Consider the following 19,695-nt stretch of genomic DNA (forward strand, 5'->3'; position numbering starts at 1 on the left):
ATCCATGGACCTAGATTCCTTGTTAGGTGGATGGACAGGCACTGAAGGATCAGCCAGTTCCTTCTTTGTGGCGGCAGCTACCACCATAGCATCCACAGAAACTCCTTTTGATAAAAATTGCTTGTCTGATGGAGCTGTGATGAATTTGGAGGGTCTCCTGGGAGTGGGGTCCACTGAATCAGGAGCCGTCCATGCCTTCTTAGCAACCACCTGCATGAGGGGGTCGAAGGGGGACACCCAGGAGGTGGAAGGACGAGAGCCAAACGCCTCAAGATACACAGATTCGTCCTCCGAAGGGTTGAGGGCTGGCCAATTTCCCCTCTGTTTCAGGATCTCCAGAATGTCTGCAAATGAGACATCTTCAGAAGGGGAACGGGGAACCCTCAGAATCATCCAGATCTGTGTCCGACGTGATAGACTCAGGTGAGTCAATGTGCTTCCTCTTGCACTTCCTCTTCCGAGGAGGCTCTTCTGCCAAATCAGGAGAGGCCTCGGAAGAGGATGAAATCCCAAAGGGAGCTCCTGAGGAGCTGGCTCTCTGCGGTCCGGGATGAGGGAGTGAGTCGACTTACCCTGAGGCAGCATAGAAGGAGGGGCTGACGGAGCCGACTGTGGAGTAGAGCCAGGCTCTAACACACTCCGCATGACCTCGAATGCACCCCTGTCAGGCAGAGCCAGAGGTCCCCGCTCCGAGGAGCTAAGGACCCCTCGGCACCAACAGTGATGGCTCCGAGGTCGATGTCGGAGCCGAACTCACCAGCGCCAAGCACCGAGAGGGAGAGGGGTCGGACAAGGGTCCGATGCCACTCACCCCCTCGGAGCCGACGAGGGAGGTCCGGCGCCGAGATTCCTCCAAGGAAGAAAACGGAGCCGACGGAGCCGAAGACAATTGGCTCGGCTCCCGGCGACCACAGTCTCGGTTCCGACACGACCCGGCTCCGAACTCAAGAGAGTCGAAGGAGGAAAGAGTTGATGGACCGGGGCAGGCACCGACTGATGAGTCGGGCTCTGAAGCATCTGGGCTAGTGCCTCGGACTTAAGTAGTTGACTCACCACCCTCTGAAGGTCATGATCGGAAAGCCTCGATGACCTAGAGGAATGAGACCTTTGGCTCCGTTCAGACAGCAGGGGAGATCCTGGAGCCGAATGAACGGAGCCAAGAGAAGGTGACCTAGACCTCTTTCTGGTTGTCGGCTCCGAAGATCTTGTCGGAGCCGACACGGGTACCTCGATAACCTCGGCTCCGCCCGGAGCCGAGGAAGCCACAGAAACTGTGGACTGAGTCTTATCGGCTCCAGCCGGAGCCGATAAAGGCAAAGGTTGAACAACCTGAGGTCTCGGCTCAGAAGCCGGAGCCGAAGACCTCGATGCCTTAGAGGGCTTCCCTGTTGAAACTGACAGGGAATCCTCTGGCTTCAACAAGCCTCTCAGAATCAACTTGTTTTTCTCTCCTGCAGGACCCTGGGGCTGAAGCCATGGCACACAGCACAGGAGTCCTGCAGGTGCAAAGGCCCCAGACAATAGACACAAGAAGTGTGAGCGTCTGTCAGAGACATTTTCTGACAGCACGCATCACACTTCTTGAATCCAGAGACCTTTGCTTCTTTTGACATTTCCTAACTGACAGGTGTACACTAACACACACCCAAACACACAGTTATAACCTGTCAGTAAAATTAGTAATACTAAAACAATAACAATTTTAGTAAAAATACTAATAATTAAGTACAAAAATTAAAGTAAACTACACAAACACTCCCTAGGGAAGGGAAGGCCAAAGGCCCAAGGGAAGAACCAATGGTTCTTTTAGTAAGAAAAACGGGAAAATTTAGGGTCGGGGATAAGGATCTATGTTCTACACTAATTTAGGAAGAATTAAAGTTAAAAGGGGAAAAAAAGAGTAACTTTTTGAAGAAAAAGCTAACACTCACCAGGAACCGGTAGAAGCAACCAACCTCGAAGCTGTAGCGGCAAACGAGATCTGAGGTAACTCTCGCCTAGCATTGTGGGATATAAGGGGAGCCTCGAGCCGGTGGAACCAACTCTCGAGCTTTTAGAGTGGCTGAGTCGGAGCCGAGGTCGGCTCCGAACCCATCCAGCAAGAATGAAGGCGAGATAGACAACTTAACATGCACTGGTTTCACTGCGTGAGTGGTGGAGAACTTGTCAGGTCCCATAGAAGCTGTATTCTTGACCTTGGACAGTGCTGTTTTAACCTGTGCAGCAGTAATACTGGATGCCTGGCAATCTACTGGCATTGTGACTGGTCCTTTGGGGGGGAAGTGGGATAAAGTTGGTGCTGAATCTATCGGCCGGTATACTGGCAATATATGTTGGCTCAGGATAGGAGGTACCATTGTGCAGTATCTCACAGCAAATCTTGGTATTGCCATGGAGATCTTTTACATAACTATAGAACCCTTGTGGTTGCTTTACTATCTGCTGAAATTCTGTTTTCATAGCTAGCTTTAGAGGATTTGATGAGGGATCTCAACTTTTTGTTGAGGCTGATAAGGGAGTTTTTCCAGTCTTGGGACTTCACCTCATTCCGCATCAGTTTCCTCCTTCTGTTGTAGAGTTTGTTTATGGCAGGGGACCACCAGATTGGCTTCCTTTTTTTTGGAGGAGAGCATCTTGGTTCTATTGGGTATGGCGAGATCCATGGATTTGTGTATGTGTTCGTACAGTGCATTGGTGTTTGATTCTGTGGTCATGCAACTATTTTCCATTTGCATGGGTGCTGTGAAGTTAGCCACCTCTGTTTTTAGGAGCCCAACGTTAGCTTTGGAGAAGTTTTTCATGGTGGTTACCTTTGTGGGGGGTGGGAGGGATGTGGATTTCCAAGGGTATTAGTTTGTGGTCAGATCTAACCAGGGTGGAACTGACTATTGGTGTAGAGCAATGGTCGCCCATGTTAGCAATGACCAGGTCAAGGATGTTGCTACCTCTAGTGGGGGTAAGCTGGTCCAGGGCATTGGAATTAATGAACTCCAGGAAATGTTGGGCAAGTGTATTGGTACATGAGTAGTTTTCCCAGTTAATGGAGGAGTAGTTGAAGTCGTCTAGTATGAGAGTGTAAGGTTTGACCCTAATATTCTCCAGGGTACTTAGGAACGTGGAATGTGAGTCTTGCAACATGGTTGGGGACCTATAGCAGGCTACGACCTGAATTGCTGTCTTACCCAATGTTAGCTGCACTTGAAGTATCTCTGATGTATTATGTTGGGCTACCAGTCTGGAGGTTTGCACATCCTTTATGAATATGGAATCACCACTGCCTTTGGAGCTTTGGTCCAAGTTCTGGGGCCATAAGGTGTGGAATGAGTTATAGCCTGGCAGTGCAGGGGTGCTTTCTGCTGCCTTGAACCAGGTCTCTGTTACAGCATAAATGTCGATGTTCTTCATTTTAAGGAGTGCTTTCAGTGAGTGCATTTTGAGATTTAGACTTCTAGCGTTGAGCAGCATGACCTTCAGATCACATTTGTTTGTAGCTGTTACAGTGGTAATTTGGTCTTTGGAACACCACCTAAAAAAGGCACTATAGGGGTGGCAAGAGCCTTGGCCAGTATCTGGAAGCACAGTGGTGACAGATGCAGGCCATCTCTGGCAAAATATCGAGGTCTGTCAATCATATCATCCCAGGCAGACAGATACTGAATCCTCTTAAAATGACACCAGAAACTTAGCCAATTGTTGAAATTAATCATTTCCTGCTTGTACTGTGGTATCATTCTGGGTGATGTTAGGATGCTGCTCAGGGCTAGGGTCATACTCGCCGGGGCTATATAATCCAAGAGCTCCTCCATGTCTCTTTTCATGTAGTCCTGGGAGGTACATCTGAGGTCATTCACACCCACATGTACAATGACAGAGCCATATTTGTACCTGTTGTTGAGGGACCTGAGTGCGTGCATTATGTGATGGATCCTGGCACCTGACAGGCAGCTGACTGTTACTTTCTCCTTGTTCAAACTAGTGAGTGGGACATCAGTGTGCCTCACTATCGAGTCACCTATGACTTGTGTGATGGTCATGCTGTTTTGCCTTAGGGGCTTCTGTTGAGTGGCACACTGTTTAGGAGAGTTGTGTGTCTCATGATTAGTGTTGTGTTGTGGTGGTCGAGTGCATTTCTACCTTGAAGGTCACTGCTGCCTGGGTAGATTTTTATTGAGAGCCTTCGCGAAGGTGGGTGTGTGGTTTGGGTTTTTATGTGAAGGCAGTGCTGGTGTGTGTTCTGGAGGGCTATGTGTTCCATGTGGGGTAGTGCAAGTGTTGACTTTCTCCTACTGACCAGCTATTCCGGTCTTGGCTGGAGAGTGCATAGCTTCCAATTTGGATATATAAGTGCATCTCTCGCAAGCCTGAGTGTTGGGAGGTAAGAGGAGAGGGTTTTCGGTGTACATGAGGCAGTTGCTATATTGCCTTAGGATGCCCAAGTTCACCAGGTTAAAAGGAGATAGCACAGGGAACTGACCTTCAGACATGCCTGGAGGGGTGAGCTTTGATAATAAGTACTGGATCTGTTTCCTTTTAGAACGTTTTGTGTTGGTAGCACTTTGGTGTGCTACAATAATTGCTACAAGAAGTCTGGTAAAGTGCTAGACTAAAAGGCTAGTATAAGTGCAGGAGAGGACAGAACTAGTAGGTCTAAGGGAAAAATTGAAGAGCAGACTTTGGCACCACTCAGAAGCTTACAAACAGTCCTGGATACAACAAGTCTGTATCTGGACTAGACTAGTTACAGGAAAGGCAGGAAATAAGCGCAAATGCGGGCTTTTAAACCAGAAACGTGAAACATATGGAAAAAACTGTCCAAATGGCCAATAAACCACAATTTCTGGCCAGAAATCACTCCTCTTGTGGTAGATAGGCTACCTAGTGCTTACCACTCCCACTGATAAGCTAGAAGGCTTCCCTCCAACACAGAAAGGCTTGGTGGGAGCTCAGGAGCTTACAAACTGTCCTGGATACAGCAAATCTCTATCTGGACTAGACTAGTTACAGTAAAGGCAGGAGACAAGCTTAGAATTTTTTTTATATATTGATATATCTATATATATATATATATATATATATATATATATATATATATATATATATATATATACATACACACACACACACACACACACACACGTGCAATGTACAGCGACATATTTAGGTGTTACATTTGTTTATTACATTAATATAGTACAAGTAGAAGTTTACAGATGGTTAAGCATTGTGTTATCAAGTAACATGTATGTATTTGCTAGTCATACTACAGAATTATTTTGAAGTATTAACTTTTATAGCATAGGGTGAATCTAGGTAAGCATTACAAGGCGGTACAGACATTTTTAGAGTATAGCTAGAACTTATTGTGGTAGAGGAGATAAGAGCCTAGAAAAGATTTAGGTGAAGTGAAAAAAATGGAGACAGAAAGAGGTGTGTATGATTGGAAAAATAATAGCTTAAGATGGGGAAGAAAAATGGAGGAAATGCTGGGACACAGGAGAGTCAGCCTGGTGCTGATCATGTGCATGACCAATGTTGATTCAGATGTAGTTGTGAGATTCCCCTTATGTTGCAATACTATACCATTTCAGCCACCCCAAAATAATTACTATTACTTCATAGTCATACCTTCTCTCTTATTTCTACCATATTTTCAACCCCCTTTACATTTTATCTGTTTCAGACCATACACCAATAAAAACCAAGATAAAATATGCAGGGTAATGGGAGGACTTCCAAGATAGCTACACACTAATCAACAGTGTAATTTCAGCTCTCGTGTGAAAAAAAGAAACTGTGAGAAAGGGGCCAGTAACTGTCAGTTTTAGCAAATTCAGTTACTGGCTAGTAAGTTCACTGCCTGTTTGCCAGCAAAGAAGAAACTTAAGAGATCCTGAAAGAAAATCAAATAGAAAACAAGAACAGAACAGAAACAGTGACTGGGAATAATCCTGTAGCTGTTCAGCAAAAAGAAGTTCAAGCTCCAACTTTGATGCAAGAGATGGCTTCCAGTGATCAAGAGAAAAAAATAAATTGTGCTCATCGCTGATTAACATAAATGAAACAATGAATGAATATACCACTTAAATAACAAAAGGCTGGTAAAAATGAAAGAAGCGTTAAACAACTATTCAAATGAACTGATAAACCTGCAAATATCAGAGGTGAAAATGAAGAAAGGCAGGCTGAGTATTAGACTGCACAAGAAGAGCTGTTTCAAAAAATGGTAAAATTAGAGGACAGAGCACATGAGGAAAACCTGAGCTTTGTTGCTGTATCAGAGAAACTAAGAAACAGAGTGTATTAATTTTACAAAAGCACAAATAAGCAACTGGACTGGTATTCCACAGAAGGATTTGTTAATTAAAAGGGCACATTGTGTGTATACTCCAAACCTGGCCATGAGAAAGTAGTAAACACCTGTATTAGTAAGGATGCAATCAAACTAGCAGTTGATACTGACAAACCTGTGGCAGAGGGGCAAAGTATTAAAAACTGGAGACAACAGAGCATTTTTGGAAAATGATTATTCACTGTACACTAGGCAGAAGAGGAGCAATTTTATCCCAGCAATCAGGGAAAGTTGAGTGGCAGGTGTTAGATTTAAGCTGTTGTAACCAGCTGTCTTGAGAATATTTTCTTGTAAAACCAGTCACTTTTGATGTGAACAGGCTAAGGATTAAATAAAGTTTACCCGACAAAAAGTAAGCCATCAAACAAAAGGGGACTCTGCTCATTCCTCTGATAATAAAGTTCACTGAAAGACTTTCCCAGTGAAACCTTTTTCCAATATTCCACTGATAAATGCTTGAGAGACAGAAAAAGTGCAGAAGAATTGTGAATACCTTGGACTTGAACCAGAATCTGGGGTTGGGATATGGACATGAAGACCATCAACACTGAAGTTAGTGGATAAATGTGAGATTGTAAAACATTTGTGAAATATGGGTTTACATGAAAAAGTGGAAATCTTGGACTTTTGTTAACTTTGTTAAAAGTTTGAGGGACTAAAACACATATACCCCACTTCATGTCATTAATTTTTGGAAGGACAGTGGGGGAAGGGAAAAAAAAGTAACTATAAGTAAAGCAATTTTTGTTCTTAACAGTATTTGTACAGAACATTTCCTAATATAAATTGTATATTATATAGTAAATCATTTTCAGTTATTCCAAGTGATAAAGATACTAAAGTAAACTCCCCTTTTTTTCTTCTTGAAGAAATGTAGACATTATATAGGAAAAAGGGAAGAAAGACTGGATAAAAGCATGCTTAAGTTAATAGACTGTAATCTTGGATTGTTGAGGCAGGGATGGGGGTGTAAAAGTACACAGATTATAATATATGCAGACTTCACATGTTTTATTTTACTTATGCAAAGCTGAATGTTCTGTATTAAGGCCCTTGTCTTAATCTAATAACATTTTTTTTGAGAAGGTAAGTACATAAGAAAACACTGTAATGGAAAGTCTCCTTTAGTAAATATATTTTCAGTGTGAATTCAGAAGTCTGCAGCTAAGGGCAGCTGTACATTTTGTTTTTATGTTATCATGGAGACAAACTGACTGTAGGGGCAGGTAATAAAAGCCAGAGCACTTTTTTAAGGCTAAAAGTTCATTTTTTATGAAAGCATATAACCTGTTTTTTTGTTTCACATCTGGGAGGGGAATAAAGATTAAAAAAGAACAGACAGCAGTTAGTTGAAGTAGAAGCACAGGCTGTGACCTGTATGGGCTACTATCACTTAATTCTGGGAATGCCTATTCATTGAACTGTAATCGTAGAACACCCTTTCATCAAACATTGACATTGTGAAACCTTTTTCCTATGGAAGGGAGTTAGTTGGCCGTCACTACAAATTTGCCCTTTTCCCTAATGTAGTGCGATCTCGGTGCTGGTATATATATAATTAGGGGGTGTGTGGGGGTACATATCCCTTGTTGGTGAGTTTAAAATAATGTATTGTTTGTTATGATTGCTCTGGTAACCAAGTAGTTTCAATCCCTAGGAAAAAGTTTTGATGATGTAAATGTTTGATGAAAGGGTGCTTAATGATTAGGGTTTGATGAATAGGCGTTAGCAGAACTAAGCTTTTGATGAAGTGGTATAGACCTGACATGCATCAACTGTATAAAGGATCAATCTGACAAACATTAGTGAGGACATGTAGCACAAAAGGTGGAAACAGACATTTTAAGAAAGCCATGTATAACAGGTGGGGATAACAACGTCTTAATGGTTGCACTGTCCATATTGTTTTGGAATGTTAATGGTCTCACATGTATAAGCAAAAAGGTAAGAGAAACAAATTATACTGAGAAATGCAAAGTGCAAATAGCAATGCTACAGGAGACACATTTGGAAAGAAGTGCCAGACACCCAGTGAGCATTTGAATTTGATACAGAAAATATTTCAGGATGGATATTCAGCAGAATATCAGGGACAAAGGAAAATTGAAATATTTGTACTACTTACTAGAGGAGCTCCAATATTGATAGAGAAGGGAAAAAGAAAAGATACTATTGTTTTTTTATTAGTTAGGGGGCACTGGCAATGGAGCATGATTATCGTGGCACATATCTTTATTCCATCTAAAACTGGTATTATGGGAGTTTAAGAAATGCTGGGGGGATAATCAGTTTTCAGCAGAGAATACTGCTTGCAGTTGGATACTGAAACTTGATTTGAAACAGTGAGAATGTACCTGGGGGACCCTGTATGGAAATATAACAAAAGAGAGTAGACTTCTGAAGAAATGTATGAAGATATTTGGTATGGAAGATGTGAATTCAGTAGTTGGAACTTGGAGAGAATTTAAATATTATTGCCCAAGGTACACTAACTGGGCCAGACTAGACAGAAATTATAATAAACAAATAAATCAATCCAGTAGTGCCAGAAGAAGTAACCAAGTGATGAAAACATTATTACACTAAGTCCTTTCATTCTATAATCAAGAAATTCATCAGAGTTACTCTGGAGGGAGGGAGAGGCTACTGCAGCAGTGATGATTTGAACATCTATTGTTAATGGTATGTTTACTTACACAGTGGAGCTATATTCATCATGTTTATCACTGCTACACTGTGACGGTATTTGAATATGATCTCATTCGCTGGGCCCTGGACCAAATCCACCTTCACCATCCCTAGTACAAGAATCATTACTACTAAACAATGGATTTTAAGTAAACAAGCAACTTTCTTTACTGTTATTAAATGATTCAGCATAGATGTTTTTGGTATATACTATGCACAGATACTGCAGCAGTCTGTCTCTCCTTCTGCATAGTACTGGGAAGGTGCTTGGTTTGAGCCACTTAAATACTGACTCCTTGTTTCCACAACTTTAGTTTGTGTACATTTACAACTTTTTGGAAGCCCCATTTGAACACCACAAACTAAGACTGCACTTGAATTTTCAGCTGTTCTCCCAACTATGCTGACAATTTGGCAATATGGGAAGTTCAAGTTGTTTTCTGATTTAGTCTAGTAATTTTCTGATAGTAAATGAATTTTAACACTGCTAAAATGAGCCCATTTATCCAGCCAAGCAGCTTAACTTGAAGACTACTTACAAAAATGCCTGGCTCTGTGGCAGAGATAGATAAAGCCCTGAATGTGACACAGACAACCTGAGTTCAGACAGTGACTCAGGTATGAAGCATCTGGATAAGGGAGGGTCTCGATGTGTAACTGATACTGCTTCACCCATTACGGGGAGAGAAGTGACAGCCATATTGTATGCTCACCACCAAGCAGGAAAGGCTTGCAGGTGTCAAAGATACAGCCATGAATTTGGGTGGGGATGGGAACTCCTGGACAAACCACTGACTCATCACATTACTATGACCACAATGAGTGAAAGCTCCCAAATGCAAACATTGAAAACAAAACAAAAAAAAAAACACATTAAAAATTCATTTTTGCAGGGGGCAGCTCCTCGCAACCTGTCATGTGCGTGCGTTAGGGGGGTTGATACACTACACACTCCCTAATTATATATATGAACTTCAAGATCACACAATCAGATGAAATGGGGAAATTTCTGGTATGCTGATAATTCTGTCTTCTGAGAAAAAGCCAAGCCTATCAGTTGCACACTAGCAATCTCACATACAAGTGTTGAATACGAGTGTTTTGCAAACAAGCCGGACATGGGCCTTTCATCTACCAAGCCATTAACAGTAACCCTCACTGAGCGTATGGGCAGGAATATGCACACTTAAAGGATGAGCACTGTAGGCTTTCACAGTAAAGCATGTGACAATATCAGCCATGAAGAGTGGAGTTAGGATGCAGATGCAGGCAAAGGTATAAAAGACTTCCATGGCTGCTTGGATGACAGCCTTCTCTAGTGAGTTTGGCCTGCATGCTGGAAACTCACCAGTGGTAGGAGAACAAACAAGACGAAAAGAAGAGGGGCTGATGATTACAAACATGAAGGAAAAAACATAGAAAAAAATATTCTACAGAATTTGTTATAAAATGTCCAAGCCAAGTAAGTGTGTTTCTTTCTAGAAATGGTAGCATTTTGATACCAGAGCTGTAGATACAAACACATCTGTTTTGCTTAATACAATAAACCAAGTCACAGTTTATTTTTGATCCAGGATGCATTGAATGGCAGGTAACCTCACAAATATTTTGGGCAGGTCAGAAAATGATAAAACAAACTTTAAGCTGGGCAATGGAAGCCTCTATGTGAATTAAATATTAATTTAGAAATGATTAATACTATGGTAAAACAAGGTGTAATTCTTAAATTCACAAAGTACAATTCTGAACCAAGTACTTCATAATGCAGATAAAACCAGAAAGGCAAAAAAAAAAAATACGGAATTCAGCAGCAATGAGCTTCAGGAATGTTTAATGGAAAGATAAAAGTGAATCTAACACAGACAGAAGCTTACAAAATGCAGGAAGCACACAGGGAGGCAAATGACAATGGGAAGTTAAACGGAAGGCCTCAATGCTTTCTTTAAAAGTAAAGGCACACAACAGATAGACAAAAGCACCAGACTGATAAAGGACAGCAAGAACAGAAGCAAAGGAAATGAGAAATGACGAGATGGTGAGTGAGAAGTTACCTGCTATCTGGTACTGCTGCGGGACCTTGTGAAGGACCAGCCAAATGGAATTTGAAAATCTCCGTGGTCTGTGCCTTTTTAAAGACATAACTGAAGCAGAACTTGTTTGATTCGGCATGCTACAGCAAAGTTTATCAAGTCAAACAAAAAGAAGCAGCAACAGACAAAGACATACAATCACAGATAACAGTTACCAGAAGATGGGTGAACCTGACTATGCAAGCAAGATAATTATTACAATGTGTTATCATCAAAAGCACTCATTCACAAAGTTACGTACTTATGTCATACATACGGCACAAAACCTCTACAAAGCTTGGACTGTGATCTGGAACAAAACCACTACAAATCCTGGAGAGTAATATGACACAAAGCCACCACAGAAACTGAAAGGGTAATAATGATACAATCACCGCATAGCTTGGAGTGTGAGACAGCACAAAACTACAAACATCTCAGATTGTAATACAGCACAAAACCACCACATAGCTTGGAGTGTGAGACAGCTTGGAGTGTGAGACAGCACAAAACTACAAACATCTCAGATTGTAATACAGCACAAAACCACCACATAGCTTGGAGTGTGAGACAGCACAAAACTACAAACATCTCAGATTGTAATACAGCACAAAACCACCACATAGCTCAAAGTATAATATGGCATAAAACCACTACACAGCTTGGAGTGTGATATTGCACAAAAACAGGCAGCTCAGAGTGTGATGTGGCACAAAAGCACCACACAGCCCAGTGTGCAATATGGCGCAAAACCACACAGCTCAGAGTGTGATATAGCACAAAACTATCATACAGTTTAGAGTGTGATACGGCAAAAGAGCACACGCTGCTTGGAGTGTGATACAGCACAAAACCATGGCACAGCTCAGCGTGTGATATGGCACAAAATTACAGGATTAACATAAGAAAGTAAGAGACAAAACAAAGAAGGTAGGCCAATTAATGTTGTATAAAAAAGAAGTCTAAAGTCAGACAGTTCTGGGAAACTGGCCTTCCTGGGGGTGGTGGAGCTTGTCTCAGAGCACAAGTTCTAGTGAAACACTATGCAGTAAAGGAAGACCTGAAGGAAGGCGATCTCAACCTCCTTCTTAGCTTACCCAAGGAAATCCAGAAGAAGGTGAACCGCTGAGAAGCTCGGAGAGACTAACTAAGAGAATCTGTGTACCCACTACATACCACTATGCATAAAGGTACTTCATGTAGTTTTTTTTTTTTATTCCATGTGACTTACTTGTAAAAAAACATATATTTTATACTTCACAATATATACATATACGTGTATACATACATACGTATATATATATATATATATATATATATATATATATATATATATATATATATGTATATATTTATGTGTGTGTGGGGGGGAGGGTGGAGAAGGAATACAAGAGTACCTAATAAATTACCATGGGAGGTTTCACTTAGTATACTCATGCCACCACGACAGATACACAAAACCTGACCCTGCAAACCTCAGGAGTGAATGCAAACATGAGTCCCAAAGGAGATGGGTACAACTCCTGATCTTAGTGATCAATGAGCTGGCTTTCAAAGAATTGGGTTTCAGAAATCTTGACATCAACCAAACCTAGTCAATGAAACTCAGAGCACTCATACACCTCAGAGTACTGTCCTTATGCCAAACTATGGTAATCTCAGATGGTATTATTTATTTAGTGCATTTAAGTAGTAGTGGTGAGGAACACCGTGTGAAGCTCCCTACACACACACACACACACACACACACACACACACACACACACACACACAAACACACACACACACACACACAAATGCAATATGCCATTATAGCACGGTTCAAAATGTATTACTTCTTTGCTATCCAAAGTAAATTTTTGAAGCTGAGGGACTTTAATTAGAGGTCTAGTGTTTCTTATGGGCAATCTACCAACTATACAAGGGTAAAAAAAAAAACAGGACTAGACTAAATGATTACTAATACTATAAGCCATCTTTGAAAGATAAAGGTAGACTAGACATTGTTCAAAGGTACCGACATCAAGCAAATTACTAAATACATGGAAGGAAACCACTGAAATCCGTCTGCGGCACATTCTGCCACTGTAGCTTTTAGAGTCTGAAGTTGTGAGCATCTTCCAACAGACAGACAAAACAACATTAATTAGGAGAAAGTCTTAAGGAAAAAATACTGCAGACTTCTAATTGTGGTCCAAAAATGAATTCACCAAATGTGCATTTCACAGACTACGGCAAAGGGGGGCTGTAAAAGAGACAAGACACCCAGTGAAAAAGGCAATTCACTCCCAGTGCTGTTAGCCGGAGGATGTAATACCCAGCAGTTGTAAGAAGATTAGGAGAAGCTCTTTACATTACTTAACCCTTACAGAGAAATGTGGATTCTGAAATGTACATCACATTTGTCAGTCCATTTCTTAGGCCACATATCTCACTGATACATTTCTATAGGGATGTATACTATCAGAAATATACACTGTATACTATACAGGCTTACATGAATAATCAAAATGGAAATAAAATTCCACCATTGTTCCTTCTATTAAAGAAAGCACAATGTGAATAACTTCTTTATTTTAACATGGCAGTTTTCTAACAAGAAATATTCATTCAAAGCAGAACAGAAATATCTATATGACCCCAATTCATGTCTTCAGCAACATTCAAAGAAATGCATTGTTACATTTCCCCTGCAGGGACATTTTACATGATAAAATGATGCCCAAGTAAAAGGAGGTATTATTGGCTATACAGCTCAATCTCCGAATGCCTGGGGGGAGGGGTCTGTTCTTCTCCTGTAATTTAAAACACACACACACACACACACACACACACACACACACACACACACACACACACACACACACAAAACCATTTGAGAATGTGTGGTACGCAGAGGGAGAAATGCCAGGATGTTGGTTCTTCATCATGATGACCTTTGTGCTCCACTGCCTTCCTAGAGATAGTGCATTTTTGGAATGGAAGTCTCTGATGTGTGGGAACAAGGCACTGATGTCAGGCTTTTCTTGTGAGAATTGGGCCAACCATCCAGGACTGGGCTCTTGTCACATAGGCACTTAAAGTTACTCTGTTCTTGTGAGAACAGGACCAGGAAGTCAGGACCCAGACTCTTGACAAAACAAAAAAAATAAAAAGCCAAGAAACTTGTAGTGTTTTCCTGTGGGAAGACTTCAGTTCTGTGAGGCGGTGCGGGTTAAAGAGACATCTCCACTGTCACACTGCCCCCCCCCCTTTGTTTAACTGGATATGTAGACAGGTCCTACATCAAATGGCATGCTGCAAAATAAGTGGTTATTCTTTCAAGTATAATTCTTTGTATGAAAAACACTGCCTGTACTACAATGTGATAGTGCTATTAATTTGAATTCCTGCTGAATCCATTTTTCTGCAATTATTTTTGAATTCTCTTAGCTGTAACCCTGTCCATTAAACATATTAAGTACAGTGTGTGTGTGTGTGTGTGTGTGTGTGTGTGTGTGTGTGTGTATATATATATATATATATATATATATATATATATATATATATATATATATATATATATATATATATATATATATATATATATATATATATATATATATACACATATACAAAATATGCATGCAGATATACTTTTCTGAACCAGTTAATACAACTCTTTAAAACTTGGCCTGGAAGATTATGAAAATAACTGCTGCCAACTTAGCTATACTAGGATAATGGCAACACCTGCACATAACCACATATGTGCAGCTTTAGCCTGATCCTGGGGTATACAGGGATGAAGCCCTCACAACATCCTGGTTATCTGAGATTCATTAGCAGCAAAGGCAACTGTGGAGCAAGAGTGGAGGATGAGCAAGCCCATCCTGGGGGAAGGGGTGTGCTGGATTAAACATTCACTGAAGACCAGGTGGAGGCCAGATCTCAGAATGAACGCTGGACTAGGAAATGCAGGACGGCTGAGGAGGCATGGCTGCTGTATGTCTCACAAGAGAGCTCTTCCCTAACAGACAGTCTCCCAGTGTGGATCATACCAGGGTTCAGGATTAAAGGTAGGGGGCAATAAGGAAGCTAGCAGTGCAGCAGCCTGTGGTCTGCAATGATAGGCCAAGAAAAAGTACGTACAGCTTTGCACTGTCAAACCTAATGTCACCAGAAGAAGACTGCCGTCACACAATACAAGGGGCATACTTGATTAAGAATACAGCATTCAGCTCATACAGGCAGCTCTGTTTTTATGGCTTCATGTCAAAATAAGATTTATTAACTGAAGAGGCATTCTGCATGCTACACCTAAAGAAATCCCAATCCCTCCAAGCTACACTCTCTAGGGACCTAAACCTTGTCACCACAATAAACAGGACATGCTGGAGGGATAGATTCCTGTCCCAGAGGCTTCCTATACTCTGGAACAAGCTACCCATCTATGTCAAGCAAAGTTCTTCATCAGCACTCTTCAAGAAAAATCTGGATGAGTGGATGGGAAATAGGAAATACACCCTGGGGATCACTTCTGTGTCTCTGCTGGACAGTGGCACAGGAAAATAACTTTCTTGGGTGGCATAAGCTATGGTACCTTGCTGGCTAGGCTTACGTAGGCCCTTGGGCCGATAGCCTAGTACCTACCTATGAACCTATATGCATACACAGACAAGTATGTACACTGCAAGCTCACAGAGCATTGGAGATAGCAGATATAAAATTAATAAAAAAAAACACATTTTATACATCTGAAAGTAAAAAAAAACAGCACATCTCTTGGCTTTTAAAATGAACACAAACACTACCGTCCATGTTTTCCCCATCACATAATCATTATATATATATGGTTCCCCTTCACAAAGTCGAACGTTCAGAAACTCGAAATGCATATGGCCAAAGCCATATGCTCGAATTTCTGAAGCTTGACTTCGTGAAGGGGAGCTGAAAAACAGAAAAATGTAACACAACAAAGTGTTTCTGCAGGGGGCAAGCCCCCCTGCACCCCCACACCCCCCACTACCTACTTATTCCAACTCCGAGATCGCACTACACTGCAGAAAGGGAAATCTCCCGTTCTGCGCTGTATGCCATTCCCAGAGTTGAGCTTCCACAATTTCGACCATATGACTTTCGAGATTGTGGCCGTTTGACTTTGTGAAGGGGAACCATATATACACATATATATATATATATATATATATATATATATATACACACACACACACAGATTTTTGTACATCTAGTTTTCCTGTTTCCTTCCTTCCTGTTCATTTACATTATTTTAAATTCTGATAAATTTACTTTTGCAGTTCTCATGTCTCAACATAACGCGCTTATGACATGTTGTGCATCTGGCCAACTTACTTGCATATACAGCTTTCTCAACCATTAGATGTCTCTATGCAATATTTAGTGTGCAGAATTCTATGCATCTATATTCATAACTTTTTTACTATTTTTCTATATTAATCGTTCCTGATATTTTGCTTTATATTTCCATACTTTGTATGTTGTTTTGACTTGTTTCTTCCCAGATTGTGATCGAAAAGGATCAGTAGCCCAGCTCACTTACACGGTATGCAAAAGAAAAGAAAGAAAATAAATAATGAAATCGATACCACGCCCTAGTGGGTTCCTGCTGTAGCTTTGACATACATGAAGGAAATCCACAAAACTTTGAGACGACAAGCACAGAAGCAGAGAGAACATACTATGCTGGCACCTCTGAATTTTCCTTACTCCAAGGTACAGTGATCTTGAAGTCAATACATAGGGGTGTGTACCCCACTGTCACAACGTTAAGAAATGCTTTAACAGCATTACACTGTAATATCTGTAGTTGCAGAATATGTGGTCATCAATCTTACAGGAAGCCATTACAACACACAGAAGCGCGCGCGTGCACACACACACACAGTTGTTCTGCATGATGTCATACATTCATAATAATCTGCTGATGCGACTTGCCCACAATGAGCTTGTGTATTTATGATCTATGTAACGTATTGTGCATGTATCTTAAGTACACTTAACTTATACATTTAACATAACTTAATCAAACTATTAAATTGTACTTCAAACATATTTATATAAATACGCACTGCGTGGCTTAATGCAGTTTATTTAGAGAGCCTCTTTTGGAAGGTAAAATGTCTGTAGACAAACAAGTTGGAAACGCACCAAACTCGACAAGACATACAATCTTGAAAATCAGTCACCTTAAGTAGAATACAAAAATCGGTGATAGATAATACCCAACACTATTCCATTATCTATATTTTCTTGCAGATGAAGCACCTGATGGTTGTTTCCCCATTCTAAACCTACTGCAGCCATTTTCAGCACTTCCACCCATTATTTCACTTGGGACTCTATTCCTTGCATCAGTCATCGTTTGTATAAAATATGATTTACTTATTTAGGTTTGCTTTACTGCATTGTTCAAGTGGTATTGTGCCTGTTTTCAAGGCAGACTATGGGGAAAACTAACAAACAAACAAAAAATGGTAGCTAATAACCATATAAAAAGTAAAACAACTACGCATATTTAAGTCCAGACATGACATGAAATAGAAGTACAACTAAATGTGCATCTGGATATGTAACTGCATGCAGCACTGTTAAACATTTAGGTAATGTTCAAAATTAAGAGCACAGATACTCATGAATAACATCTATGCAATGTCATCCCTTAGCCTAGGTCTGTGACTTTGATGCGTCTTCATTCATAAATACATGCATCTGACATGTATGAACTACCTAGTTTCTTATTTATTTCTTTAAAATGGCTATACCACCCTGATTCCTAACTATCTTTCCTCTTTCACAGGTAGAAACAATGTGGTCACTCATTTTCTCTTCAGAAGACTTATGATATTGACATTTGTAATGACCTTCTACAAACTGCCAACATGCCCTTGCAGAGATTCTGCTCAAAGTAACCAATACAGTACACTAAATGGCTGCTCAACAATGGATAACAATCAGTGACCTGCACACTGAAATCACTACCACCATTCAAACCTTCTCTTCTTCTTTCGGCTGCTCCCATTAGGGGTCGCCACAGCAGATCAACTGTTTCCATTTCCTCCTGTCCTCTGCATCTTGCCCTGTCACACCAACCACCTGCATATCCTCTCTCACCACATCCATAAACCTTATCTTAGGTCTTCCTCTTTTCCTGTTACCTGGTAGCTTCATCCTTAGCATCTTTTTCCCAATATACTGTGCATCCCTCCTCAGCACATGTCCAAACCAACATAATCTTGCCTCTCTGGCTTTGTCTCCAAACCTTCCAACCTGGGCTGACCCTCTAATATACTTATTCCTAATCCTGTCCATCCTTGTCACACCCAGTGCAAATCTTAACATCTTCAACTCTGCCACGTCAAGCTCTGACTCCTGCCTTTTTGTCAATGCCACTGTCTCCAACCCGTATAACATAGCTGGTCTCACTACCCTCTTGTAGACCTTCCCTTTCACTCTTACTGGTACTCGTATGTCACAAATTACTCCTGACACTCTTCTCCACCCACTCCATCCTGCCTGTACTCTCTTCTTCACCTCTCTTCCACACTCACCATTACTCTGAACTGTTGATCCCAAGTACTTAAACTCATTCACCTTCGCCACCTCTACTCCCTGCATCCTCACCATTCCTCTATACTTCCTCTCATTCACACACATATATTCTGTCTTAGTCCTGCTGACCTTCATTCCTCTTCTCTCTAGAGCATATCTCCACCTCTCCAGGGTCTCCTCCACCTGTTCCCTACTCTCACTACAGATCACAATGTCATCTGCAAACATCATAGTCCACTGGGACTCCTGTCTGATCTCGTCTGTCAACCTGTCCATCACCATTGCAAATAAGAAAGGGCTCAGAGCTGATCCTTGATGTAATCCCACCTCCACCTTAAACTCATCCATCACTCCCACCGCAGACCTCACCGCTGTCGCACTACCCTCGTACATATCTTGTACCACTCTTACATACTTCTCTGACACTCCCGACTTCCTCATACAAATCCACAACTCCTCTCTAGGCACCCTGTCATATGCTTTCTCTAAATCCACAAAGAGACAGTGCAAGTCCTTCTGACCTTCTTTGTACTTCTCCATCAACACTCTCAGAGCAAACATCGCATCTGTAGTGCTCTTTCCTGGCATGAAACCATACTGCTGATCACTAATCATCACCTCTCTTCTTAACCTAGCTTCCACTACACTTTCCCATAACTTCATGCTGTGACTGATCACTTTAATCCCTCTGTAGTTACTACAGCTCTGCACATCACCCTTATTCTTAAAAATCTGTACAAAAACACCTTTTCTCCATTCCTCAGGCATCCTCTCACTTTCCAAGATTTCATTAAACAATCTAGTTAAAAACTCCACTGCCATTTCACCTAAACACCTCCATGCTTCCACAGGTATGTCATCTGGACCAACAGCCTTTCCATTCTTCATCCTCTTCATAGCTATCCTTACTTCCTCCTTGCTAATCCACTGCACTTCATGATTCACTATCCGCACATCATCCAACCTTCTCTCCCTCTCATTCTCTTCATTCATCAACCCCTCAAAGTACTCTTTCCATCT

At 41.2% G+C, this 19,695-nt stretch overlaps 1 protein-coding gene across 1 annotated transcript in view; it reads right to left on the bottom strand.

The window, feature by feature from the left end:
* Window positions 1–5,834: 5,834 nt before the first annotated feature.
* Window positions 5,835–19,695, bottom strand: part of LOC122790655 (exonuclease mut-7 homolog) — a gene marked incomplete in the record, with an annotated part of 2,442,473 nt that continues 2,428,612 nt past the window's right edge. Inside the window, 1 exon segment of the mRNA XM_044058180.1 lies at window positions 5,835–5,890. Coding sequence (XP_043914115.1) covers window positions 5,835–5,890 — 56 coding nt within the window.

Source organism: Protopterus annectens, chromosome 16.part0 (assembly GCF_019279795.1).
Source record: "Protopterus annectens isolate FY-2018-M chromosome 16.part0, PAN1.0, whole genome shotgun sequence".
NCBI classification, from domain to species: Eukaryota; Metazoa; Chordata; order Ceratodontiformes; family Protopteridae; genus Protopterus; species Protopterus annectens.